The sequence below is a fragment of the Notolepis coatsorum genome (genome assembly GCF_963971535.1).
Source record: "Notolepis coatsorum genome assembly, chromosome: 1".
Lineage (NCBI taxonomy): Eukaryota > Metazoa > Chordata > Actinopteri > Aulopiformes > Paralepididae > Notolepis > Notolepis coatsorum.
In genome coordinates, this window is record NC_140165.1 from 179,948,860 (window position 1) to 179,976,182 (window position 27,323).

At 40.6% G+C, this 27,323-nt stretch overlaps 2 protein-coding genes across 3 annotated transcripts in view; one reads left to right on the plus strand and one right to left on the minus strand.

Annotated features, from left to right (window-relative positions):
* Positions 1–4,927, plus strand: part of LOC311241074 (septin-4-like) — a 293,309-nt gene extending 288,382 nt beyond the window's left edge. For both annotated transcript variants that reach the window (XM_084329752.1, XM_084329753.1), the window contains one exon: positions 1,371–4,927. In XM_084329752.1, coding sequence (XP_084185878.1) covers positions 1,371–1,433 — 63 coding nt within the window. In that variant the 3' untranslated portion in view covers positions 1,434–4,927. The remainder of the gene's footprint in view (positions 1–1,370) is intronic.
* Positions 4,928–8,919: 3,992 nt separating this feature from the next.
* Positions 8,920–27,323, minus strand: part of mnta (MAX network transcriptional repressor a) — a 119,672-nt gene continuing 101,268 nt past the window's right edge. The window contains exons 6-7 of the mRNA XM_084335802.1: positions 26,984–27,161; positions 8,920–13,530 (exon numbers count right to left, since the gene is read on the minus strand). Of these exons, the coding sequence (XP_084191928.1) occupies positions 12,461–13,530; positions 26,984–27,161 (1,248 nt within the window). The 3' untranslated portion in view covers positions 8,920–12,460. The remainder of the gene's footprint in view (positions 13,531–26,983; positions 27,162–27,323) is intronic.

Genomic DNA, 27,323 nt, shown 5'->3' on the forward strand with positions numbered 1-27,323 from the left:
TGTGTACAGACTGTTTCAAACTGTATTTTTAATTAGAAAGCAAACAAAATAAATGGACAAGAGAAAAATAAATCTCAATTTGGTCAGTATTGTCATTTGGACAAGCAAAGCTATTACTTTAAGTTGCAGGCAAGAAAGACAAGTCTGTCCACTGTCTCTGGTTTTAAAGCTGCCCTGTTGCAGGTCACAATAAATTTTATTTATTTTTTTTATATACCGTATATTCTTTTATTATTGATCGATATCTATTATTCAAATATATCGCGATAATTATCGTTATCGTTTTATCGCCCAGCCCTAATGGCTTGTATAGTTTTTTCCATGCCATTGGCTGGCTGGTATATTCTGAAAGATGGCATGGTGTTTGTACTATTGATTTAATGCCTTTTTTGGTGATAGCAGGGTACCCATCTCCTCTAGTGCATGGGCTGATTTGGTTAGCTCTTTCAGGGACGAGTTGCTGGTGGCCCTGTGTGATACGGGGGACAGGACGCCTCGTGCTGCTGCTGCACCTCGTGGTGTGTCCTTCATGATCATCTCTCATGCTTGTATGAGTTTGATGTCCTTGGAGGTCACTAAGGCATGACGTATGTTTGCTGCAAGAAGCCTCGACCTGAGGCGATTTGGGAAAAAACCATTTCTTTGAAAGTGTTAAAATTGTCAATGAATTTCAGTCCATGTACATGACAGGCAGATTCTAGCCATGGATTGAAATTGAGTAGTCGACTAAAGCCTTCTTGTCCTCTGCGAAAGCAAATCTCCAATCAATATGCAGACTGTTTTCTGTGTGAAGTTAGCATTCTTCTTTCCAACAGTTCTGGGGCAGTTTGTTTTTACATTAGGCCTAGTCTGTCGGCTCTCACAACAGTCCTGTGGCCTTGTTGCAATAGCCTCACTAGCCGTCCTGCTAGCCGTCTCAATAGCCGTCCTGCTAGCGCTAGCCTCGTACCTTTGGAGTTGGCTACCGCGACAATCAAACAAAAATGGCGATGAAGCTCTGAAGTGATGCTATCCTGTGGTCGGCAGGGTTAGGGTCGATTAATTTTCAATTCAATCAATTCAGGAAATGGGACATTATTTATTTCAAATATTGAGATACTTTTGGTATTAGAACTTTGAACATAATCGAGATTGAATGCTTTGTCATTCGCAAATACATTTTCAGTTTTAGTTTCAATTCAGTTGACATTTGAACTAAAGGGAATTGACACCATAGATACCCCAACACATCTTGCTCATCAAATCTGTGCTGTATCTCATGGAATAGTTATGGGAAAGTCATGGAATTTGATTAGCAAAAATGGTTGGAATTCTGAATTCCACTACCTAGCACACCATGACATTGACATTGGCCTCTTCTCTCCTCACAGTTGCGGCGGATGCAGGAGATGCTCCAGAAGATCCAGAAACAGATGCAGAAAGAAGCCTATTAACCTGCTAGTACCCCCCAGCCCCTCCCTCTCCTCTGCGTATCTCTTAAAATGGGGTTAGGAACCCCAGGAAGCTGTTACTCCACTCCAGAACATTGGCATCCCTATACAGCCTCGCCAGCCAACCACCCATCATACCAGGGGATACAGCCTCGCCAACCAACCAGGACCAGATGGAGAAGCCAACCAAACGTCCATCATACCAGATGGAGAACGGTTACTAGTTTCAACCTTCTAGTCCACCGACTCTCCAAACTGTTTTACGTCAATGGCACCACTGCCACACAGCAGGAGAGCAGAACACCTCATGGTTCTCTTTTCAGTTGTATCAAAAGTTTAAAAAAAAAATAAATAAAAAAAAAAAAACATTATTTGTATGGAATGCCGGGTGTGCCAATACATGTATATTCTTAACTAATGTAAAATAGTTTTCTACACACTAGTCTTGCATAGCCAGACCTCTCTCCACACTACATGGGGAGGGGGGGCAGGCAGGCAGGCATTCTGCTTTCTTTGTATTTCTCCAACCAATCGTGATCATCTAAGGCAAAATGCAACATGCAAAATAGTGTTGATATAGATAAATGTTTCTTCGTCAAAGTTTTCCATCATGAGACTGTAGCTTGCTAGCTTGAGTCAGACTAATGTACACTCAGCAAGAACTGGCATGTACAGATGACAAATGTACAACCGCACAAGACACTCTTGACCAATCACAACTCAGACATTAGAATCATTAGCATATATTATTTATCCCCTTTGATGTCACGGACACATCAGTTACATTTATGCTCATCAGGCGTCTAAACACGTAAAGTTATGTGTACATTCATACACATACTGTTGCTGGCGTGTCTTTGACATACCCCTTGATCATGCATATTTGTAAATCATTCTAGTAATGTCTTAGCTGTTATATGTCAGAGCGTCTGGACAATTTATTTGCCATCTGTACATAGCAATTCTTGACATCTGCACATGTTACATTTTACAAGGTAATTCTTGCTGTGTGTAAAACTTAATTTTCTGCAGAATAATAGGTAACGTATTGGCACACCTGGTGATAAAAATAAATTAAACCAGTCACTGATAATTCCTGGGTATCTATACAAAAATTAACTATAGTAAAAACCTATAGTATTACTGTTTTTCCATACACAATGTAGAGCTTTACCACAGAAATACTGTACACTTTAAAACAATTGTTGTCTCTGAGACAACTTGTGATTTTTATTTACCCACTGTGTACACAGGTTGTCTATTTTCAAGTAACCATGTTACACTGGCTTAATTTAGGATTGTTTTACAGTGTAATGATTCATAGTATTTATATCTATTTTTTCCCCATACACACTATTACCACAAATATACTGAAGTAATTCACCATAGTATTTTATAGTGAAATGTTATAGAAGGTTAAGGTAAATCCCTGTGATTTTACCACATACATACCGGTACTATGTTTTCTACACTGTATAGGCTACTCAACTTATATTTTCAAATAACCTTTTTTATAATTTAGGATTTTTTTTTCTTTTCTTTTTTACAGTGTATAGTGATTCACTATAGTGTTCGGTGTATTCGATAAAAAAATACTACCACTATACAGTAGTTTCACTATAGTTAATTTCGGTATGAGCAGGCACTCTGTGTAGTACATTCTAACCGTGAAAATGGGTGGAGGATTCAGGAATGTATAGGGCATGCTCTGACCTTCCATATATCTGAATGTTATGTTAAGTAACATGACAGTATTTTCTTTTTTTTAAGGTATGATGAGTGGTTTACATGCAAATGAGGTCATCAATTGACAGGTGATCTGTCCAGAGTTTATTATTTAGATTTTTTTTTTGTATTTAACTTTTTTGTTTTAAAAGCACATTTTGTTTCTCCCCAAAAAGTGTTTATTATTTCTGTAGGTGAATTTACAGATATAATGTAATAATTTAAGTTTTATATAATTTTTAAATGTTTTAAACATCATGTGTTGCCTCTATTATGTGTTATTGGAGTTATTTGGTTACACAGTAAGTTGCTTATCATAGCACTATAGGCAAATGTATGTATGTATGAATTAATGCACATTTGTTTTTGTTTGTTTTTTTAATTAAGTTTTTTGTGTACATTTTTCATTGACAAAGGTCAGTGTACTGTAGGTTAATTTAGTTCAAATCTGTATACAAGAACTTGTTTGTTTAACTTCCCTCTTATCAGTTTTGCGCATTTTATGTTTTAATGGCACACATGTATCCTCTCCGTGCTTGATGGCAGGGAAATAAGCAGTTGTGCTCAAGCTCGTTCCACTTTTATTTATTTTATTTTTTGCCTGAATGGGTATTACGTGCATAGGAAAACCACTGCTCACCGATTCCTTTATCAATATTTAAGATGGGTTTGCTTTTTTTTTGCAATTTCATTTTTAAATGAAAGGTTAACTGTGCAGCGTCATTTATGAAGAAAGGTCCTCAAAAAGCACAGAGGTTTTAGATCTTCAACTTATGAAGGCATATCATGACATAGCGATAGATACGACATTATAGAATGATAGTTAACTCATGAAAGGGTGAATCCACCAACACACAGCAAACTTGACAGCATTATGCTAAATAGATGCTAGATTGCTGATTAGGATTTTGATAAGACGAGGCCCTTATTTTGCGTTTGCGAGCTGACTGGGTAACCGACAGTCATGGAGTACATCCTATTTTTGTGTTTTGTGAGGGTGCTTGGATTGCTCAAGACGGTTACATTTTCTTGATTTTGAGATTGTTTGATTGTTTATGGACAATGAGGATATTCGCCTGTTAACTTTTAGAGGAAATACAAGTTGGAGCGTAACAGTAAGAAGCATTTTGTATGAAAGTATTCTGTACTTCTGTATGACAACTATTAAAGAAACTTGAAACTTGATATTGAAATAATGAGGTGATATTACATTGCTATTTTATTTGGCTGTTATTCTCTTAGTTGGTTATGACATGCACTCGGTTTAAGGGAACAAATATCAATGAACATGTGCTTTGAAAAAAATGATAAAGCATTTCCTTTAACATATTTATCATAAAACCAAAGGCTTTAATGACTTTTCCTGAGTTTTAAGTTTCCTCTTGGTGAAAAGGCTACATACAGTAAATCATTTTATGTTTCAAATGTGTTGTTGTATTCATCCATCCCAAAATATTGATTGAGAATTGATGCTGAGATGGAGACTTGACAGTTCTTTGGGACATGTTATGATTATCAGCTGCATGAGAATAATGAATTGTTTAACTAATTTGAGTTTATTATATTTTGCACCCATATATTCTCTTCCAAAACATTTGTGTGAAGAACTCACATTGGTTTTGTTTTTGTTGGTGATTGGAATGACTGGCCATATTTTGTGATTCCTCAAAGTTTATTTTGCGATTCCTCAAAGTTTTTTTTAATGTCCCATGTGTTTGCTTTTGTCTGTATTTTCACCCAGCTTTTCGGATACTGCCTGAATCAAGAATCAGACGGTGATGGGGGGGGGGGGGGGGGGGGGGGGGGGGAGTGGGTATTTCTTAATTTCTTTTTCGTTGATTTGTTTGTTTTATATGGACTTCATCATTTTCTTTGCTTTTGTTGTCATTCTACTTTTTTTTTTAAATATTTTTTTAGAATATATAATAAATAACTAAGTGTGATGTGGATGGAGAGACCGTACAATAGCAACATGTTGTAATATTGTAATAAAAGAGGAATATCATTTTGCGCCTCTTTTTTCTTCAGTAGACGGGAAACTAGCACTGAACTAGCAGTGAAATATTCTGTCCGTAGGGAATAGCCATTTTTAAATCCTAGACTTGCAAACATTTCACCTGCTTAGTTCATACAATCCAATTGTAACTAAGAAATTTGCTGGAAAAAACAATTGCTTTTGTGCATAGATCACTAGATACAGTATATCGGATTATAATATGCATTACATTTTCACATTTTTTGGTTGAAAGCAGATGACAATGGTGAAATGGACATCAGTAAATAATTAAGCTACAAACTTAACAGATTGCAGAATGGATACAATACAGTACGGCTCAATACAAACAACTGCTAAGAGGATGCAGACCAGAAAAATACGTTTGTCTTGTTTACATCAGGGTCCTCCATTTCTAACAAAGTATGGACAAATGGCATACTTTGTGTACCAGGAGGTTGATTTGCATAACGTAAACATTTATGAACAAGGCGACACTCAAGGGGGTTACTGTATTGCTAGTTTCTTGTCGTCATTTGTCTAGTCTGCTTTTGACCTGCCCATTACTTCCACTGCCTCCACTGTTCACTTGCTTCATTGTATCATGTGGACACGTACTGTGCATAGCGTTATATTTCTGAGGATGCACACAACAATCAATGCTCCAAAGGAACGCAGGACAGAAAGAATAAGCTCAGAATTCCCAAAAATATAACACTATGTCCAGGCATTTCTTTGTCTATGGAGATTTTAGAGGGTTAATTTATGGTTCGGTTCCATTTAGATAAACTAGAGCCAGGGCCCTGGTAATGTGCAGGCTGTCTCAGTGGAACTGCTGTGAAACACCTAAATGGAATGGGACCATAATGAATTAATTATTATTTACACCCGTTTACTCTGCAACGACATAACAAAATGGCCACCAAGAAAAGTGCCTATAGCTATACCTTTTTATGCCATTATACCACATCAAAGAAATCTGACAATTAGCTGGTGAGAGCTGGTAAGATGCAAACTGTCAAAATATCTTTTAAATGTCATTATTTCCCAATATAGGTATAACTTCAGTTGTCCTGTTATGGTAGTTGACACCTTGATACTCCACGATGGTTCCTTGCCAATGACAAACTATTTCTAAAAGTTGTAACCAGACACACAAAAGTAAAATATATTAGATTGGTATGATAAACTGAGGCTCAAGACATCTGTAAACATAATACAATTTATTCATTAAGTATCTTCATCAATTTTAAATGTTTTATTTGTTTAACATCTTCCCCCTCTCCCCCATCATTTATTTTTACATAATGGACAAATAGATCTAAATGCAGCCCAACATTTACAGGCAATATACAACTTTAACTTTCTCCATAGGGAAAACACACAATTATAAATATAGTTGCTTCTGAAAGAATCCACCCCCACCCCCTTGAACGTATGCAATTTGTATAGGGAAGGAAAAAAATAAGCATAGCGAAGATTGTTCATAACAGATCTACGCTAAATACTCTATGCTATGAAGGTAAACATTTGTATCCAAAATAATTATGTGAATGTGTACAATTTGTTGTTTTCAACTTTGCAAGCTGTACAATTTGAACAGAAATATCAAACATATGTACAGTATTTACCACTTTTCATTGAGTTTCCCAATTTCCCCAGTGACTTTTGAAATAATCAAAGTAAACAATATATTCTACAATGTGCTCTAATGTTCTAGAATTGATATGTGTTGAATGGACCCGATATCAGCTTTGCTAGCAAGTGAGACTGAACTGTCTGGGAGTAAAACACTATGATATGGTGAGCAAGTTTTGTCCCTGAAGATATTTACCCCTTTGACACAAGGGGGTGAATACTCAGATTTTTGACGTATCCATGATTTAAAATGTATCCATTCACTTGCGTAGATCTTGGACAAACATAAAACAAAACAATGGATAATAAATGCACCTTGAAATAATTTTTGCAGTTCAACTAAATGTGCCAATACTCCAGGGGGTGAATACATTCCGAAGCGACTGTATGTCATATCAATGTGGAAAGAGGTCAGTGTAGTCACTCCCCGCCATCCTGATATACAGTACTGTACATGGTCCCAGAAAAACAATTATATAATAAAATTGACATTGAATGAAGGAAACCAATCTACAGGCAAATCTTTAAAATACTTGAAAATTGTACTTGAATGTGTCCAGACGCTTTCCATACACAACGTAATAACATATTTTTCCTTAAGAATCAGGCAAAGATACGCGATGACGCCTGCTCTATTTTGTATCCTTTCACAGACTTGATACGTACATTCAGAGTGTAGCCAGGGAGGCATCGCTTGCTTGTTTGCCGTTTTCTACCAGTGCTATGCACATTTGTAAACCAGGTTTCCTTTCTTGTTGGGTTCATGAGGTTTTCAGTGTCACAGTGCGAAGAATTGACAAGTTTAAATGTCTAAATATGTGGATTTGTTTCACGCCAGTTGCCTCAATTGTTTCACTTGTACAGTGAAGTGCTGGCTGCTGGCACAATGGTCATTCATGAGTTAGATACAATACTGTAACTGGATCAGACAGACTTCTAGCTGGAGCACACTGATGATGCTATCTCTTACCAATCACCCTTCACGGTCACATCATTATGGCAACATGAAAACAAAGTGGGCCGAGGTTATTTACTGTAGTGCAACAAGATGGAAATGGCTCTCACTTTCAAAAGAATAGAGTGACACAAGCATAGCATGTGGACAGACAATGCCCTACTGCCATTCATCCTACATACTAGTGGACACACAGACACCACTTTACTATGCTTTGTGGACCAATAATGAATGCAATAATGAACCTTATGAATGCTGCTATGGGGTAAATTGGTCACACTCTAGTTTGATAGTCAACAGTCTATACATCCTATCAATAATGTCAGTAACTAGTCAGCAGTCTATACATCCTATCAATAGCATGTCAGTAACTAGTCAGAAGTCTATACATCCTATCAATAGCATGTCAGTAACTAGTCAGAAGTCTACACATCATATCAATAGCATGTCAGTAACTAGTCAGCAGTCTATACATCCTATCAATAATGTCAGTAACTAGTCAGAAGTCTACACATCCTATCAATAGCATGTCAGTAACTAGTCAGCAGTCTACACATCCTATCAATAGCATGTCAGTAACTAGTCAGCAGTCTACACATCCTATCAATAGCATGTCAGTAACTAGTCAGCAGTCTACACATCCTATCAATAGCATGTCAGTAACTAGTCAGAAGTCTATACATCCTATCAATAGCATGTCAGTAACTAGTCAGAAGTCTACACATCATATCAATAGCATGTCAGATGTCAGTAACTAGTCAACAGTCTACACGTCACATCCTATCAATAGCATGTCAGTAACTAAGTCTATCAGTTGACTATCAATGGGGTTGTAACTTGTAACTTGTTGGCCAAGCTGCAACTAGTCATCATTTTCACCTAAAAACCTATCCCTTACTTTAATTTTCCTGCTACCTACCAATTGTTGAAAATCAGTTGAAACGACCATGTTGACAGTATACTGATGGTAAGTTGAACCTACCATGTTGACAGTATACTGATGGTAAGTTGAAACGACCATGTTGACAGTATACTGATGGTAAGTTGAAACGACCATGTTGACAGTATACTGATGGTAAGTTGAACCTACCATGTTGACAGTATACTGATGGTAAGTTGAAACGACCATGTTGACAGTATACTGATGGTAAGTTGAAACGACCATGTTGACAGTATACTGATGGTAAGTTGAACCTACCATGTTGACAGTATACTGATGGTAAGTTGAACCAGTCAAATGACACACTACTGACAAGTTGTAGATATTTACTAGTAACATTTGCCATGTCGCAAACCCCAAAATATCAAGTCACCCACCGCTCCATTTGGGGTTCTTCTCTAGGTGGAGAGGAGAAAAACCCTTTGTAAATGGAAGTATTGTCCTTCATACTGAACCCTGAAAAATACCAATTATATCCCTAGAAAATAAAGGATCAGCAAAAACAAACATTCTTGCTGGAAGTTCTTCAGGCCTCACAAGAACAGAGCAATAACAATGAACACGTCTTTATCCATTATCATGTCTAGTGTTAAACACAATAGAAGCGCACGTATTTTGATTAAACGCAAACAGCTTTTGGAGATGCTGTAATCTCTGAAGACACTGGTCATAATTCCAATTGCTCTTCTGTTGCCATTTTGGCTGCTTTGTAACATACAACTCATTGGTTAGTCCACTTTAGCTTAATGCCAAGCTACTTTAGTTATAGCCAGCCATCGTCCGGTGTTCTGCGCCACAGTGCAACTATCAAAACTATAGATGATATTGGATATTGGTCAAATACCAGGCAAAGACAGGGTATCAGTATCTGAGAATGTCCCAAATACAAAAATCTGATACCAACAAACATGATTAGTCTGGGGAAGTGAAAAAAATGTGTTCCGAGTCACACCACAGAAATATTTGTTATTAACCACCCAGCCAAATTTGAATGATTAAAAATGTAACTATTATAAAACCCAGTTCAAAAACAGCTCATCTGGCTGCTCAGACCATTTCTAAGGATTGTGGGGGCGCAGTCAGATCACACTTGATTGACAGCTCCCCTTCAGCTCAAATGCCATTTTGTTTTTCCATTCAATCACTAAAAGGTTTTGCTATAAACTACCAACTCTATCAAATTTACCCTATTTGGTTAGAAAGCTTGACTAATTGACTAACTAGGTTAGACCACCCAAATCTGTGTTTTTATTTAACTATATCGTAGTTTGGCGCTAAATTGTTTTAGCATTTTAAGATTAACACATTGGTTGCCAACAACGAGAAATCTCATTGTTGGCCGCCATGTGTTGGTTGCCAATAACGAGATTTCTCGTTATTTAATCGTTATTTCTTTTATTAGTGATATCCATTCATTTTTCATCAGTCCAGTCTGACATTATCATTGGGAATGGCTCCGAGCTGGAAAATGGCAAATACCGCCTATCGTCTCCCGGATGGTAATGCACATCATTGGATTGGATTGAGTGAAAAAGTGCATCAGCGAAATACTCCGGTCCAGGATTTTCCTATCTCTGGCAAGCAGTGTCGCGTTACCAGATTCACTGGCGAGGCTGGAAGCAGCTTGGATTATGGGTTTCAGACTATAACGTTGGATCAATAAACACGATCAATATTTGGAATGGCGATCAGGAATTGGATTCATCTTTTTGCAGAACATCTGTTCTGAGGTAAGGAATCTATGTTACCAGTCTTGGGGTAATCAGATGTATTTTTTACATATATCTCAACGTGTCTGTGTGTGTGTGTATGTACGTGTATGACGTTAGCGCTGACCAGGAAATAGATAATCGATTTTTCACATATACTATCGATAATCTAGCGTTCATTTGAAAACGATTAATAAATCAGCCGGAAAATGACAATGTGTTTTGTGTATTCCAGTAAATGGCTATTTTCGTGGAATTTCTCTGAAATTACTAGAACTCTCCGAAACTATACTCGTATTCAAAACGGTATAAAACGGAAATGTACTGATGAAAAAACTATCCGTTTCGTACATGTTGACTGCAAGCAAGTCATTGATAAGCGACAGGTGTATTAGACACATAGCCATAATTTAAGATATAGTTTATGCATTCGCAAATGTACTCGTCCTCCCATTGATTAACGTGGTGGCATCCAAGCGATAAATCGTCATATCTGGCTGGCAACCAATGTGTTAATGTGTTTAGAAACAAATCTCTGAATTTGCTTTACCCAGATTTTAACATGTCAGAAATCAAAAGGAAAATGACGTAATTCGCTGCATTTCTGACACATAGAAGCATGTTAGATCTCTCTAATGGAGAAAATGTATTATAACCAACAAGTGTTGTCCAATGACCATATACTGTTCAGAAAAAGTTCTGAATTGGATCGGTACTTGATATGGACTGATACTGAAAGTTTAGGATTCTGAATCGTATCTGTCCAGGCCTAAACAAAACAATAGATACACCTGTAACTTTTTTCCGTTTTACAAGTGACCTGGAAGCTAAAAGTGTATCAAAGTCATCAAAATAAGTTTCCAAAAGTGTTTACATTTCATCAAAATACATGATGTACTCCACTGCGTACCGATATTAGCCGACAACACCTTCATAGTAGTTCAGCTGTTAACCTAATGGCATTATGTTGCTGGGGGTGATTCATTAAGATTTCACATTTCATAAAGTTTAATTTACATAAAATTAATAATCCTCCAAGTAATCCTAACCAAATGTCTAAAGAAATGTGCTGGCTTTTGTTTGCACTTAAATAACATTGAACACAAGGAAATTACATGTAACCACCCCTTGTAGTTCTAGGTTGTTAAAACATTTCACCAGTAGGGGGAGCCAGTGCTGTGTGCAGCATTACGAGCCACTGCAGTGCAGTGCCATGCCACAGCGGGGAGGGTAAGTTCAGGCCATGGTTTAGCTCAGACCCTGCAGCCATGTGCCTTTGCCTGAGAGGGGGGAGGGGCCTTGTAATCACATTCTCAATGTGCTCTGTTATGGCGGGTTGAGCACACTCTGATCCTACACTGTCACAGCTCTCAAAAGCCCAGCGTGCCCTCTTGACTACAGATTCCACTATTGAATAATCCACACAGTGGTCGGCGAGAGCATGGCGTCTAGCCACTACACCGGCATCTACATCACCGGCGTCACTTGTGTGAATACCCATAGGGGTTCCGACTGAGACGTTTGAAGTGAGTCATTGTACAGATAGCTAAAACTCCTTCCTCCTTCTAAGTTGCTGCAGCTCCAGTATCTGCAACTATGGATGGGGGGAAATTAAGGGAGGGGGGATACAACTGCAAAATCTGCCCGCTGGGCTCTTTCCTTTTGCACTGGATATAGTGTCACACGTCAACATGATCACCATGACCAGCACAAGCAGCCTCATGTATCCATTCACTTTTAGCATTTCAGATTTGCCTTAATCTTTCATGCTATCCACCGCCGCCACGGTGCACAAACATGACTGACAGAAACAGGCTATGCAGTCTCCTTTTCTCTGTTGGAATGTTCCAAGTTACTACAGTTGCAATGCTTCTGAATGGTAATGTGGTTTTGTGGGATCAGTTCGTGGTGTCCAGCTACAGTCCACCTGCCTCCCTAGGTCTCACTATGGGGCTTGTTCACGGCTTGGTCTGGGGCCCCCCTGTGGTTCTCCGTGTCTGGAGGTCGGGGCCCCCGTCTTCTCTGCTTCTTTGACCCCCTTCTGTGGGGGCCGAGTCCTGGCAGCCGGCTTCAGGCCAGTTTCAGGGTGCTGACGGGGAAAGAGGGCATGGTCACCATAGTTACGGGGTTGAGTACCGTCTGGCCCACCAACTGCGGGTGGTGAGCCACCATCTGGGCGCCCAACGCTGTCTGCTTGCCCATGATGGTGGCAGTCGGCTGGCTCAACGCCGTGCCGTTCACCTGGGCGTGGCTGAGGGTGTGCGCTATGTGGCCAACCATGGCAGACTGTGTGACAGCCATGGGCTGGGGGTAGAGCGTGGGTAAGTGCTGGCCCAGGTGAGTCACCGGGTGCACAGTGATGTGACCGATGGGATGGTGCCCGGGGGCCAGTTGCATGGAGTTGGCGATGGTAGAGGGCGCCAGGTGAGCGATATGTTTCCCCCCCCCGGCCTGGATGACGTGGTTCACTGCCTGGATGACAGAGGCGTGGGAGGCCGAGGCGTGGGCGATAACTGTGGGCTGTAGGCTGGGGGCGGTCACCATGTGTGTTTGAGGGGGGAGTAAGGCCTGTATGCGAGTGGTGGTGGGGGCGCTGGACGTGGATGCTGTGGGCGTGGACAGGGGCTTGGGCAGTGGCAGGGTGACTGTCATTGGCTGAGGTTGGAGTAGATGCTGGGGTTGGAGTAGAGACTGGGGTTGTAGTAGATGCTGGGGTTGGAGTAGATGCTGGGGTTGGAGTAGATGCTGGGGTTGGAGTAGATGCTGGGGTTGGAGTAGATGCTGGGGTTGGAGTAGAGACTGGGGTTGGAGTAGATGCTGGGGTTGGAGTAGATGCTGGGGTTGGAGTAGATGCTGGGGTTGGAGTAGATGCTGGGGTTGGAGTAGAGGCTGGGGTTGGAGTAGAGGCTGGGGTTGGAGTAGAGGCTGGGGTTGAAGCAGAGGCTGGTGTGGCAAGGCCATGTGCTGTATGGAGATATGCTGGGTGATGATGGAGGTGGTGGTAGGCGTTGGAGGCAGGGTGGGGGTCACAGTCTTGCGCAGTTCAGGCTGCCTGGCTTGAGGCACGACAGGTAAGGCAGCAGGTGCTCTGGGGACATTCTCCTCATCAAGGTCATCATCCATGATGTCTTCTTCACCTTCTGCAACACACACACACAAATCATGTCAGTGATCTCTCTCTCTCTCTCTCTCTCTCTCTCTCTCTCTCTCCAACAAGTCAGCAGGAAGGGTACAACTCTGGCTGCTAAGTAAGATTGTTCGTTAAACAGTGTCGAAACTTGAGTGTTACAGTCTTGAGGGTATAGTAGTAAAGACATATGTGACTCGGCATCGTCTAGGCCAACTTGGTGCGGCGAGATACAGCATCAGAAAAAACGCTTGCAAGTCTTGCACTTCAGAAAATCGAAATCTTGCTTTTTTGACTGCTTTCAAATGCCATTGCTCTGTTCCCTTATTTGCAAAACTTAATACAACTTGTAAATTAGTTAATTATTGTTATTTGTCCGACAGTATTGTGTCTCAATACTGTGGCAAAGACTACAAACGAGGGCTTAATAAGCTGGGTGTGGTCTGTCTGCGCGTGTCATGCATAAAAGGTACTTAGCGAGGTGTTGAAACACACACAAGGATAGCTCTCCTTTCTTAACACTTTGAGTGCCAACGACGATAATTCTCGTTATTTCATGCCAACCGTTCAGTGCCAACGACGAGAAATCTCATTATTAATCGTTATTTTTTTATTAGCGATTTCCATTAATTTTTCATCAATCTAGCCTCACGCTACCACTGGGACTCTCTCTGAGCTCGAACAGGGAACATACCGCCCCCTATCGTCCCCCGGGTGATAATGCACCCATTGGATTGGACTGAATGAAAACGCATGGGGGAAAGAAAATCCGGAATCCACATTTTACTTGTCAGGCATGTAATCCGAGCCGATTGCAGTCTTTGTGGTCCCTCAGAACAGCGTGGAATATGTGTTTCGAGCACCCAGTGTTGGATCAATAAACGCGATTGATATTTGGAATGGCAATCAGGAATTGGAATAATCTTTTTGGAGAACATCTGATCTGAGGTAAGGAATCTATTTTACCAGTCTTGGGGTAATCAGAGCTTTTTTCACAGATATATCAACGATATATCAATATGTGTATGTGTGTGTGTGCGATCAGGAAATAAGATAATCGATTTTTCAGCCCGCTTCTATAGCGTGCATAAGTACACATATACTATCGATAATCTAGCGTTTATTTGAAAACGATTCATAAATAGGCCGGAAAATGACAACGTTTTTTGTGTATTCCAGTAAAGGGCGATTCCTGCAGAATCTCTTTTTTTCTGGACATTTTCAAAAACTAGCGTTTTTCAAAATGGTATAAAACGGAAATGTACAGATGATAAAACGGAAATGTACAGATGAAAAAACAATCCGTTTCGACAATGTTGACTGCAAGCAAGTCATTAATAAGCGACGGGCGTATTAGACATATAGCCATAATTTAAGATGTAGTTTATGCGTTCGCAATTGTGCTCGCCCTCTCATTGAATAGAGCGCTGGCACTCAAGCGCTAAATCGTGCGCCCCCTGCTGGCACTCAAAGTGTTAACACATTGGGTGCCAACACCGAGAAATCTCGTTGTTGGCCGCCATGCGTTGAGTGCCAATGACAGGAAATCTCGTTATTTAATCATAATTTCTTTTTTTTTTTTTTTTTAATTTTTTTTATTATTGCAAAACAAAACTTATTAAAAGTCAGTACTCAACACACAATGTATAATGAAACTTTCAGTAAAGGTGGTTAAAATATATGCAAGTACAGAAACAGGATAAAACAAAAATAGTCAATAATAACATTTTAACCGTATACCGTGTATATCCAGCGAAGTTACAATTATATAAATGTTAGTATATAATATACCCCGAATACCTATTTTCTAAAACCCTACACACATATGCTCCAGCTCAAATCCCCCCCTCCCGGACCCCCTCTTGGATAGTACCTCCATTATCCCTCACTCCTAACCAGACATCACCATTATAGGCTAGCTTTTATTCTCTCCACCACTTCTAACCACATTAACATTTTGGATTCATTGAGCCCTAGAATTCTTGCTGTTGATATTTCTTGATATATCACATCAAGATATGTAAGAAACCACACTTTTCGGCACATTTTTTCCGGTTGAAACCAACGTGATGCAATCAGTTTTTTAGCTACTGTGATACCCGATAAAACCAATCTTTTTAGTTGTGGGTTCACTGCAAACTCAAAAACATCATTCAATAGCAATACCGCGGGGTGTACAGGTATATTCCAAAATACGAGTATTGATAATTGTTGGGACACATCTTCCCAGAATGTCTTAACTGGTGGGCAGTCCCAATACATGTGCATAAATGTTCCTTCGTCCCCATTTGTACATTGGGAGCATTTGGAGTTTTGTATAAGCCCCATTTTGCACAGCCTTATAGGAGTCAAGTATGTCCTGTGAATATAGTTCAGATTGATTTGTTGATGATCCGGGTTCCTTGATGTAAGTCGGACATTTGCCCAGGCTCCTTGCCAATCAAAGTCATTTTCCAGGTCTGGTATATCCCTCCTCCAGACATTGTCTAGTTGAAGGGTTTCGTACGAGGACGTTAGTAATTGTGAATAAAAACCTGATACAAAACCTCCCAATGTATTTCTGTCATAGAAAAATTTGTGGTATCTGTGGTGTTCAATTGGTATGTGTAATGGAACACCGTGGGATCTCATACAAAGTTTTAACTGTATGTAAAAAAGCCATGTGGACTCGGTGAGGTTAAACTTTATGCATATTTCGACATAACTACAGAGGCCCTTGTTATTAAAAATATCCCCTAATGAGTGTATGCCTCTTTCTTCCCATACAGGGAATCTTATAGGTCGTTTTCCCATTAAGAGAGCATTGTTATTGAATATGGGAGTGTGATTATGCCATACTTGATTGTTAGGAAATTTCCTTTGAGTTTCCCGCCATGTCCTGATTGCATGGGTTATTATTGGGCCAAATTCTCGCTCACAATGCTTGATTGAAAGTTTAGTGTATGCCATGTCTTCCAATCTCTGTGGGGCTACTATGTTTTCTTCTAAATTTCTCCAAGATACCAAAGCCTCGGGGTCAAACCATATCTTCTTCAATGGTCTTAATGTGAAGGCATTAAAATATTGTAAAAAATCTGGGACTGCCATGCCACCGTCTGCTTTACTTCTCTGTGCGGTGGATCTTTTTATGCGAGGTGGTTTGTTATTCCAAATAAATTTGTATGTGGAGGTTTGTAATCTTTTCCAGTAGCCCTCTGGAGGAGGTAACGGAAGCATTGAGCTGAAGAAATTGATTCTTGGTAATACATCCATCTTAACTATTGATACCCTTGCCTGTACTGAGTTTTTAAGTTTTGCCCACCTGTCCAGGTCGTCCTTGATTTTGTTCTGTATTTTTGTGTAATTGTGCTTCACCGTTTGTCTTATGGTGGGGAATATTTCCACTCCCAAGCATCTGAAATGTTTTACCATCGGTATCGCACCTGGGAGGGTTATATCTTTTTTTGCAGGGGTGTTAAGTGGAAGGAAAGCCGACTTCGGCCAATTTATCTTAAATCCCGATAAATCACCAAAGTTCTCAATCAACTTGAGCAGATGAGGCAATGTGGTGTTGGGGTTTTGCATGAACAATATTACGTCGTCCGCATATAAACTAATTTTTTGTTGTGTGCCCTTGATTACGATTGGTTCTATGGATTGGGATTGTCTTATATATTGTGCTAAAGGCTCTAATGATAAATTGAATAGTCCGGGACTAAGAGGGCAACCCTGTCTGGCAGAGCGTGATACCGGAAAGATTTTGGAGATGATTGTGCCTGTTGTAATCATGGCCGATGGGTCCTTGTATAGTACTTTAATCATATCAATGAAACCTTTTCCTAACCCCATCCTTTCCAATACTGCCCATAGAAACGACCATTCCAACCTGTCAAATGCTTTCATAGCATCCAGGGATAGTATCGCCTTAGGTGTGATGTCCTCTTTGTCTGTATCTAGTACGTGCAGTATTCGCCTTATGTTATCATTGATCAGGCGACCTTTTATGAAGCCTGTTTGGTCCGTATGAACTAAAGACGTCATATGCTTTTGCAATCTGATGGCTAATATCTTAGAGTACAGTTTGACATCGGTTCCGAGGAGGCTTAAAGGACGGTAACTACCGCATTCAGTGGGGTCTTTGTCTTTTTTGTGAAGAACTGAAATGAGTGCGGTATTTTGGTGTTCGATGAAGCTTCCCTCTTTGACTGAGTATAAGATCATATTTAGTAATAAGGGTCCAAATATGTCCCAGCAAGAAATGTACATTTCTGATGGGATACCGTCAATTCCCGGAGCTTTGCCGTTTTTCATTCCGGATATGGCCTTCTTGAGTTCTTCTAATGTGATCGGTACTTCTAACCGTTTAGCGTCTTCATCTGTAAGTTTAGGGAGAGTAATTTGATTAAGATATGTGTCTAATTTGTCTTGATCAAAGGTCGTTTCTGAGTTATATAAATCGGAGTAGAATTCTTTGAATGTATCGTTTATTATTTTGGGTTCTGTTACTAGAGCTTGTTGTTTCCTAATGGCAGTTATATCTGCAAATTTTGCATTAATTCTTAGTCGCATGGCTAATAGGTGACTAGGTTTAGAACCTTGGAAGTACTGCTGTTGTCTAGTGCTGCGTATTTGCAATTCCGATTTTTGTCTGTACATTGCTTTGATCTCGGTCTTTAGAATGTTAACTTGGTTATCTAGTCTAGTAGAGTTGTTGTATTTTAAAGAATTAAAAAGCGTTGAGTAAAGCGTTTCCATTTCAGACAGTTTTGTGTTTTGATTTTTGCGCAATATGGAGGTAAATCTATCCGAGAAATCCTTGATCATACTCTTTACCGACATCCATAATATTCTGGGATCTTGCACCGAGTTAGCATTAACTTGTAGGAATACTGTGAGAGCTTCTTTAATTTGTGTAATGAATTCCTTGTTGTTAAGCAGCATCGAATTAAAACGCCATCTTGGGGCCCGGGTAGATAATGTACCAAATGTTGCTTTCAGGATTAAGTAGCAGTGATCTGATAGCGCATTGGGTGTCATTTCCACTTCGTATTTATCAAATATTCTCGGGGATGCAAAGACGTAATCAATTCTGGATAGTGTGTTGTGTCTCGCCGAACGACAGGAGTACTTGCGGGTCATGGGGTTAAGTGAACGCCATAAATCAGTTACTCCTGTTGATTTCGACCAGTCTTTTAATGCTTTAGATGAATTCTTTTGTTCGCTGGAGAAGGAAAGGTAAGTTTTGTCCATCCTTGGGTTCCAAATGGCATTAAAATCCGCACCTATTATGTATGAGTACTCGGGATGGTTTAACATTTCTCCTGTTAGTGAAGTGAAGAAACCCACTTCGTACAAATTCGGGGCATATACCGCTGCCAATGCAATTTTCCTGTTATTGTGTATAATCCTAGCTATAGTTATGCGCCCCTCAGCATCCGACCATACCCCTTTCAATTCGATATTTAATTTGCGTCTGACGACTATGGCTACCCCTCTAGTTCTCGTAGCAAAAGAAGAGTGACCAATATTATGGTATATGTTATCCGCTAACGTATTTATGTCTCCCTCTAAAATGTGCGTTTCGCTTAATAGTGCCACGTCCACATGTTCTTTTTTCATCAGTGTAAGCACGCTTTTGCGCTTGTGTTGTTTGTTTATCCCACCGGTGTTCCATACCATTATATTCAAACTAGCCATAGTCTATGCATGTTTTCGTGTAGTTTTTGGTAATGTTTCTGGAGTATGAAGCTACAATAGATGCACATCCAATTAATGAGGTCCCGTTGAGAGCTGAGCTTAAAAACATATATATATACAAATAAAAATCCCCTATTTTCCCCTCTCCCAGAAAGTCGAACATGCCTGTGTTCCAAGAACACATCCTCCGCGATTGACTTTCTCCCATGGTCCACCGGATTGCCCAACCTGAGCATTGTAATCCTAATTTTCATTGCCATTTCAATGCTCATTGCCATAGGATCTAACATTTCCATTCTATTGCAATAGAATGTCGCTTTTGGTCTTGCACCTTCCCTTACTGTAATGAAGTATTGTGATAAATAACTAAAGATAAAAATAAAAAATAAAATAAAAAGAGAATAAACCTTTATCGACATATTCCTTTGAACCCTCCACCAACGTGTGAGGGAAAAAAAAAAAGTAAAAGATTGTAGATCAGTATTGACACTTAATGTGAAGAACATTGGAAAAGAATAATGTAAGTTACAATATATTTAAAAAATATATAGTAATATTGACACCTTAATGTGAAGAACATTGGAAAAGAACAATGTAAGTTAAATTATATTTAAAAAATATAGGGTGATGAGAAGAAAAAATTTGATAAAATAAAAATCAATGGAAAGATATAGATAATGAATAAGAGATAAATAATTATCAACGTGGAGAAGCCACTAGAACCGATTTAACTGATTAGATAAGATAGAAAAGCAGCGCCTTTTAGCGCTTCAATGTGCCTTTAATGGAGTGATTACTTAAATTGTTAGAGTAACCTTGCTGTGCCCATACGTTTATGTGTGGATAATTTTAAAGTATTATTAAGGTCTGATTGCACTTCATTTAATTTATATATGCTATGTGTATGCACACCGAATGTTATTGTTAGAGTTGTATGCTTCGTTGTCATGGTGCCTTATATTCTAGAAGGTTGTAGAATATACTAGTGCCTAGACTATTTTACTTCGTTGTCATGGTGCCTTATATTCTAGAAGGTTGTAGAATATACTAGTGCCTAGACTATTTTACATTCCAGAATGATCTAAGAGACCCAGGGCATTTGAGCGATAAACCCAGAATATTCCAGATAGATCTTTTTGCATTGATATTTATTTATTTATTTGTCCCCTCAGAGACCAGAGACTGAAATTATAATGTATTATGAATCGTATTATACACAATAAACATTGTTATAGACGACTTGCATATCGTTTGCTACTTTGATGAACACAGCAATGTTATTCCAACACTGGTGGAATGACCTCATTGATGAACACAATAAAGTCATTCCTACACTGGTATATATTTAGAGAGAGGCTTAACTGAATCCGGCATTTCCGTCATGCTTTGGGTTATTTGCTGCATTTTGAATCAGGAAATCCTCAGCATCAGAGGGTGTAAATGGACCTGACCTGCGGCCGTTATTGTCCAAGTATGATAACAGCGCCGGATATGCTAGCCTTGGCTTGTGGCCGGCTGTGTACAGCTTTTGCATCACAACTTTGTATGGTTGACGTCGGATGATGGCCTCTCTGCTCAAATCTTCGTAGATAAATATTGGTTTATCACCATACTTCAGCTTCCCACGTTGGTTGCGAGCATATTTGATGATGTCATCCCTTGTTGTAGTCTTCCGCAGAGTGACAATGATGACTCTCGGCCCGTTGATACTTTGCCCCTGGGAACCAATTCTGTAAACTTGTTCCACTTCTGGCACTTTGTTTGGGTCGGAGTTATTCAAAATCGTTGATAACTCGTTTGGAAAGTTGATGTCTTCGCAGTTCACTGCTTCATCAAGCCCCACAATGCGGATGTTATTCCGCCTGTGGTAACGATGGGTTTCTAGTTGCCTCTCCATCACTTCGTTTTTAAGCAGTTTTATTTCCCTCCGGTATTCATCTTTAACTTTTTCCATCTCTTCTCCCATCACTGTCATGATACCTTCGTTCGCCTTGACTGCTTTTGTGTTTTCTGTCACCGAAATCTCCACTGTCGTGATTCGCTCTGACTGTGCATCGAACGCTTTCTTGACTTCTTCTAATTTCTCATCGATGTGATCGAATTTAGCCTCGATGCGATCGAATTTAGCATCGACGTTTGCCTCGAGCGCCTTGATGTGTGTAATCTGCAGGTTAGACTGTTCTACCATCTGTTCTTTCATCAGGTTAGACTGTTCTACCATCTGTTCTTTCATCAGGTTAGACTGTTCTACCATCTGTTCTTTCATCAGGTTAGACTGTTCTACCATCTGTTCTTTCATCAGGTTAGACTGTTCTACCATCTGTTCTTTCATCATGTTAGACTGTTCTACCATCAGGTTAGACAATGTGTTGAAATCGGGTGGATTTCTGCTTACTTCAGTTGACGGCAAATGGTAGATAGATGCAGTGACGTTGGAATCCATAAATCTGGCTGCTCTCCCTCTCACGGAGCTTGAATCTGTACCTTCTTTTATGTTGGTCTCTATTGACTCTCTTTCGGGGACCGTAATCGATGATCCCGGTACGTTGTCCTCTTCCTTCTCCTCCTCGGAGCTTGTCGCCGTCGGCTCAGAACCAGCGACGGTTCGGACGCGTCTATCTCGTATTTTTACGTCCTGCGCCGTTGGAGTTGCCGTAGTTATTTTCTCTGCCTTCTTTCCACCTTTAACCATATTGTCTTTTGATATGGTTAGTAGAGGGTCTTAACAATACATACGATGTGGTCTATTCTCTTTCTTTACTGTCCAAATAATGTTTTTAAACGAAATTAGCGTTAGTGGGAGCGGAGCAATTGCAAAATGCGTGTGCTACATGTTGTAGCGTAACCGGAAGCCTCATAATTTCTTTTATTAGCGATATCCATAAATTTTTCATCCATCCAGCCTCACGTTATCATTGGGACTGGCTCTTAGCTCGAAAAGGGCAAATACCGCCCCCTATCGTCTCCCGGATGGTATTGCGCCCATTGGAATGGAGTCAATGAAAATGCATGAGGAAAAAAAACTCCGGGCTCCACATTTTACTTCTGAGCCATGTAACCTGAGACTATTGCATTCATTGAGGGAACTGGAAGCAGCGTGGATCTATGTGTTTTTGGATATAACGTTGGATCAATAAACGCGATCGATATTTGGAATGGTGATCAGGAATTGGAATAATCTTTTTGCAGAACATCTGATCTGAGGTAAGGAATCTATTTTACTAGTTTTGGGGTAATCAGATGTTTATACTAATACTCCTAATACACAGTTTAAATGGTTTTGGTATTGTAAAAATTAATAGAGCCTTTTCATGGTGACCATTTTGAGGTTTCATAGCAGGAATCTATTTGACCAGTTTTGGGATAATCAAATGTTTATACTAATACTCCTAATACAGTTTAAATGGTTTTGGTATTGTAAAAATTAATAGAGCCTTTTCATGGCGACCATTTTGAGGTTTCATAGCAGGTTAAACACGTGTGTAACTAATAACATTAATTAGGATTCAGTTACATTTTGGTGCCAGAACCATTCGAGCCAGCCAGCTTTCATTTGGAAAAAGGAAACCCCTGTTGCAAACCTTTCTTTTTGCAGTTGTTTTGTAATTATGTCAGCAGAGATTAGTGAAGTATTTGGAGATAAATTGGTAAATTGAACGTTTCTGAAGGGCACAACGCACACATTAGAGATTTTCAGCAACCCGTTACTTTACCCAAAGCAAGATCAGGCAGACCTAAAGCAGTCTCACCACCTAAAGACCAAGATATCAAGCTCACATGTTTACCAGACAGCCTCCACATCCAAGATTCATAGCCTGCTTAACAAAGAACGCCCTACCCCAGATAGTAAAAGTACATTCAAAAGATGACGTTACAAGTCAAAATGATTAGCATGGGCCAAAAGATATAGAAAGTCTTGTTTACAGTCAAAACCTTTACTTTTTGGTTGTAACTGTAGGACTTGTGTATGTGAGGAGACGGCCGCATGAACGGTTAATGCAAGAGTGCATACAACCTACATCATAAAACATGGTGGTAGCAACATTCAGGTCTGGGGCTGTATCATCTATTCAGAGTCAGTGACTCACAGGACCAATTACACAGACCAAAAATAAGTAAGACTCTATTCTACTGATCAACTACACACAGACCAAATAGAGTACTACTACATTCTGTCACCACACCTTAACCACCCAGTCACCACACCTTAACCATCCACCCACACTACACCTTAACTCTCCAGTCTGTAACACCATGGGACAACCTCTGGAATACTGTAACACTACATGCCAACCTCTGGAATACTGTAACACTACATGACAACATCTGAAATACTGTAACACTACATGACAACATCTGAAATACTGTAACACTACATGACAACATCTGAAATACTGTAACACTACATGACAACCATGACAACCTCTGGAATACTGTAACACTACATGACAACCATGACAACCTCTGGAATACTGTAACACTACATGACAACATCTGAAATACTGTAACACTACATGACAACCATGACAACCTCTGGAATACTGTAACACTACATGACAACATCTGGAATACTGTAACACTACATGACAACCATGACAACCTCTGGAATACTGTAACACTACATGACAACCATGACAACCTCTGGAATACTGTAACACTACAGGACAACCTCTGGAATACTGTAACACTACAGGACAACCCCTGGAATACTGTAACACTACATGACAACCTCTGGAATACTGTAACACTACAGGACAACCTCTGGAATACTGTAACACTACAGGACAACCTCTGGAATACTGTAACACCACGGGACAACCTCTGGAATACTGTAACACCACTGGAAAACCTCTGGAATACTGTAACACCACAGGACAACCTCTGGAATACTGTAACACCACTGGACAACCTCTGGAATCGTGTAACACATAGCTGCAAACTGATGGTGACATACACAAACACACAAATCATTCACTTAATGTGGGATAAAAAGTGACCTAAAAGTGACTAGTTTGCAGGTATGGAAACACCACAGGACAACCTCTGGAATGCTCTCAAAGAGTACTGGAATAATGTTCTCAAATTCTGCACAAACTTGTAGAATCAATGCCAGACAGAATACAAGCTGTTATTAAAGGGACAACCGTAGCCCTATTTCTTACTTACGAATGATGATGTTTATGGTAAAAGTCCTCTCAGCACAATCCATGCCGATCCTCATACTAGCTCCAGCTAGTTAATCACAAACCAATGGGGGCAAGCTCCTGTCTGTACAAGCTGACCGAGGCTCACTGACATTTACTCCACAGTGCACACACAAAGTCAATTTCAGTTATCCTCATTCAGCTTGTACAGACAGGCACTCGACCACATTGACTTTGGTTTGTGGCTAAATATCCAGAGCTCTATATATTAGAGTGCGTATTCACCTCGGAACCTAGTCCAGATGTGAAAGGACATCAGTGTCTGGGACAATGTGAAAAGCAGGCCTGTCGTAAAGTCGTTGCAGCCGTAATTGCAATATTAAGATAAATGCACCAGTCATATGTTGGCTGGATGAGGTGATGGCACCTATTAATCCACATAGTCATAGTGCTCTCATGACCAAAGCAACTATAAAAGAAGGAAGAGTCATCACGTCAGAATACCAGTGTTCTATGCTTTGCCAGATTTTGGTGCCAGTTCTATTGAAGCCTGTATTCAAATTCGAAATATACCAGCTATCTGAGGAAATATACAGCAACCAATATATCAAATGTTAGCTAGTTAACCTCTTATTTTATATTTTCAGAAAATGTGCCTAAAAGTACCCAAGTAAATGGAAGATTACTCCACTTCTACAAGGCCATTTGCATGTTCTTGGTATCTAGGGACATATATCAGGAAATGTATTCCCAGTGTCAAGAGTAAATTGTAATGAACCAAAGGAGAATATAAATTATTATTATTTATATATTTTTGTTCATCTTTGAGGGTGAATAACACCATGCTAACATTGACCAGATGTGAGAAATAAAAAACTTCTTGAGATCAAGTGTACTAAAAATCTAAGCAAATGAACCAAGGGCAGATGATTTACAAGGGTTTTTGTAGATACAGTACTGAATTTTGCCATCCGGACACATGAAATTTGAAATATGAATATCAGGCCTATAAATGACCTTATTATGGCCAGGTAAACTGAGGCCGTGGGGGGGCCTCTAGGGCAGGGGTCTCAAACTCAATTTACCTGGGGGCCGCTGGAGGTAGAGTCTGGGTGAGGCTGGGCCGCATCAAATATTCCACAAAAAAAGGGTTTAAAGTATTCCCAAAAAAAAGTACAACTGATCCAATTTTCTCACAAACTCACTAAAACCTCACAAACACCAGCAACTGAGCATTCTCAGTGGTGTCAGTGGACTCATCCACAGCTATGGAAATGCACTGTGCATTTTTTTTTATTCTATCACAAAGCTGTTTAATCAAATCATCAGCCAGTATTTCAGTTATTCTGGTTGCTGTGCGATCTGAGGAGGATTTGCTTCTGTTTGCCTTCAAACATGGTCTCCATCACTTCAGTCATACATTATTTTATTATGTATGCATCAGAGAATGGCTTCTTGTGTTTAGCCAACACCCATGCCACTGAGTGAGGACTTGGTTGCTTTTTCTCGTTGTGACATAGCTTTAACAATAATTCTGCTTGCAGCTTGATATGATGATTTCATTCCATTTATTTTTGTGGTTCTTAGCACTGAATTTTGAGGAAAGGCTGCATCAAAATAACTGTTTTGTTTCGTAGTGGCGTTTCAAATTGCCACTCTTCACAAGAGCTACCGTTTCTTGGCATATTAGGCACATTGGTTTGGTGCTGGGAGGATGCACGCATATTTTTCAGTCCATTCAGCATCTGGCGAAACTAGGCTACTAGCTACATTTATCTCACGGAGATAATGTAAAACTGGGAACGAGGTTACTAGCTACAGTACCTGCAGATTAGACTACCTGTAGATGCGCTGTCAACTCTCGCTCTGACCCGCCGAAAGAGACAACACTCATTCTGTGAAAACCCGCCCTACGCTCTGATTCGCAGACTGTGGGTGGGGGGGAGAAACGCTGACGGGACGCTGACTGTGATTGGACCAGAGTAGACAGACAGACAGACACAGACAGGCAGAGCACTGCTTGCAGAGGAGACAGCGGAGAATTTCGAGAATGCCTGCCATACGCACTGGATATATTTTCCTTCCACTTGGCATCACTCCGAAATCACGTTTCAACCAAGTCACTAACGTAACGTTGCTGTCATGAGCCTGCGCTATGGTAGCCTACAAGTGATCAAATAAATAAAACATCCAACTCGCACAACGACTCGGCAAACAAGTTGCGCGCGGGCCGCACTAACACTAAACTTTGATGTCCAGTAGGGGGCAGCAAAATATCATCCAGCGGGCTGCGAGTTTGAGAGTTTTGCTCTAGGGGGGGGTGTACCTGAGGCCGTGGGGGGGGGGGGGGGGTGTACCTGAGGCCGTGGGGGGGGGGGGGGGTGTACCTGAGGCCGTGGGGGGGGGGGGGGGGGGGTGTACCTGAGGCTGTGGGGGGGGGGGGGGGGTGTACCTGAGGCTGTGGGGGGGGGGGGGTGTACCTGAGGCTGTGGGGGGGGGGGGGGGTGTACCTGAGGCTGTGGGGGGGGGGGGGGGTGTACCTGAGGCTGTGGGGGGGGCCCTCTAGGGTGTGGTGTACCTGAGGCCGTGGGGGGGGGGGGGGGGGGGTGTACCTGAGGCCGTGGGGGGGGGGGGGGGGGTGTGTACCTGAGGCCGTGGAGGTGGAGGCCTGGTCCTCCTCCGGCTGCACTGTCCCCCGGAGCACACGGTCCACCTCCATCACGTCCATCCACTGGCTCAGCTCGTTCCTCAGCTCGGCCAGGCGCTGCTGCGTGGCCATCTTCTCCCTGGCCAGCCGCTCCATCTCATGCTCGTACTCCTTAGTCTGAATGAAAATAAAAACAATAAAAGGACAGAGATGAGAAGTTAGACATGCGCCACTACTAAACACCCAGTCATCTTCCCATCATGAGCTCCTCAGTACGGACCAGAACATCAACAAGTCGGGTTCTTGGCCAGATGTGAATTGTGAAAACCTTTTAATTTT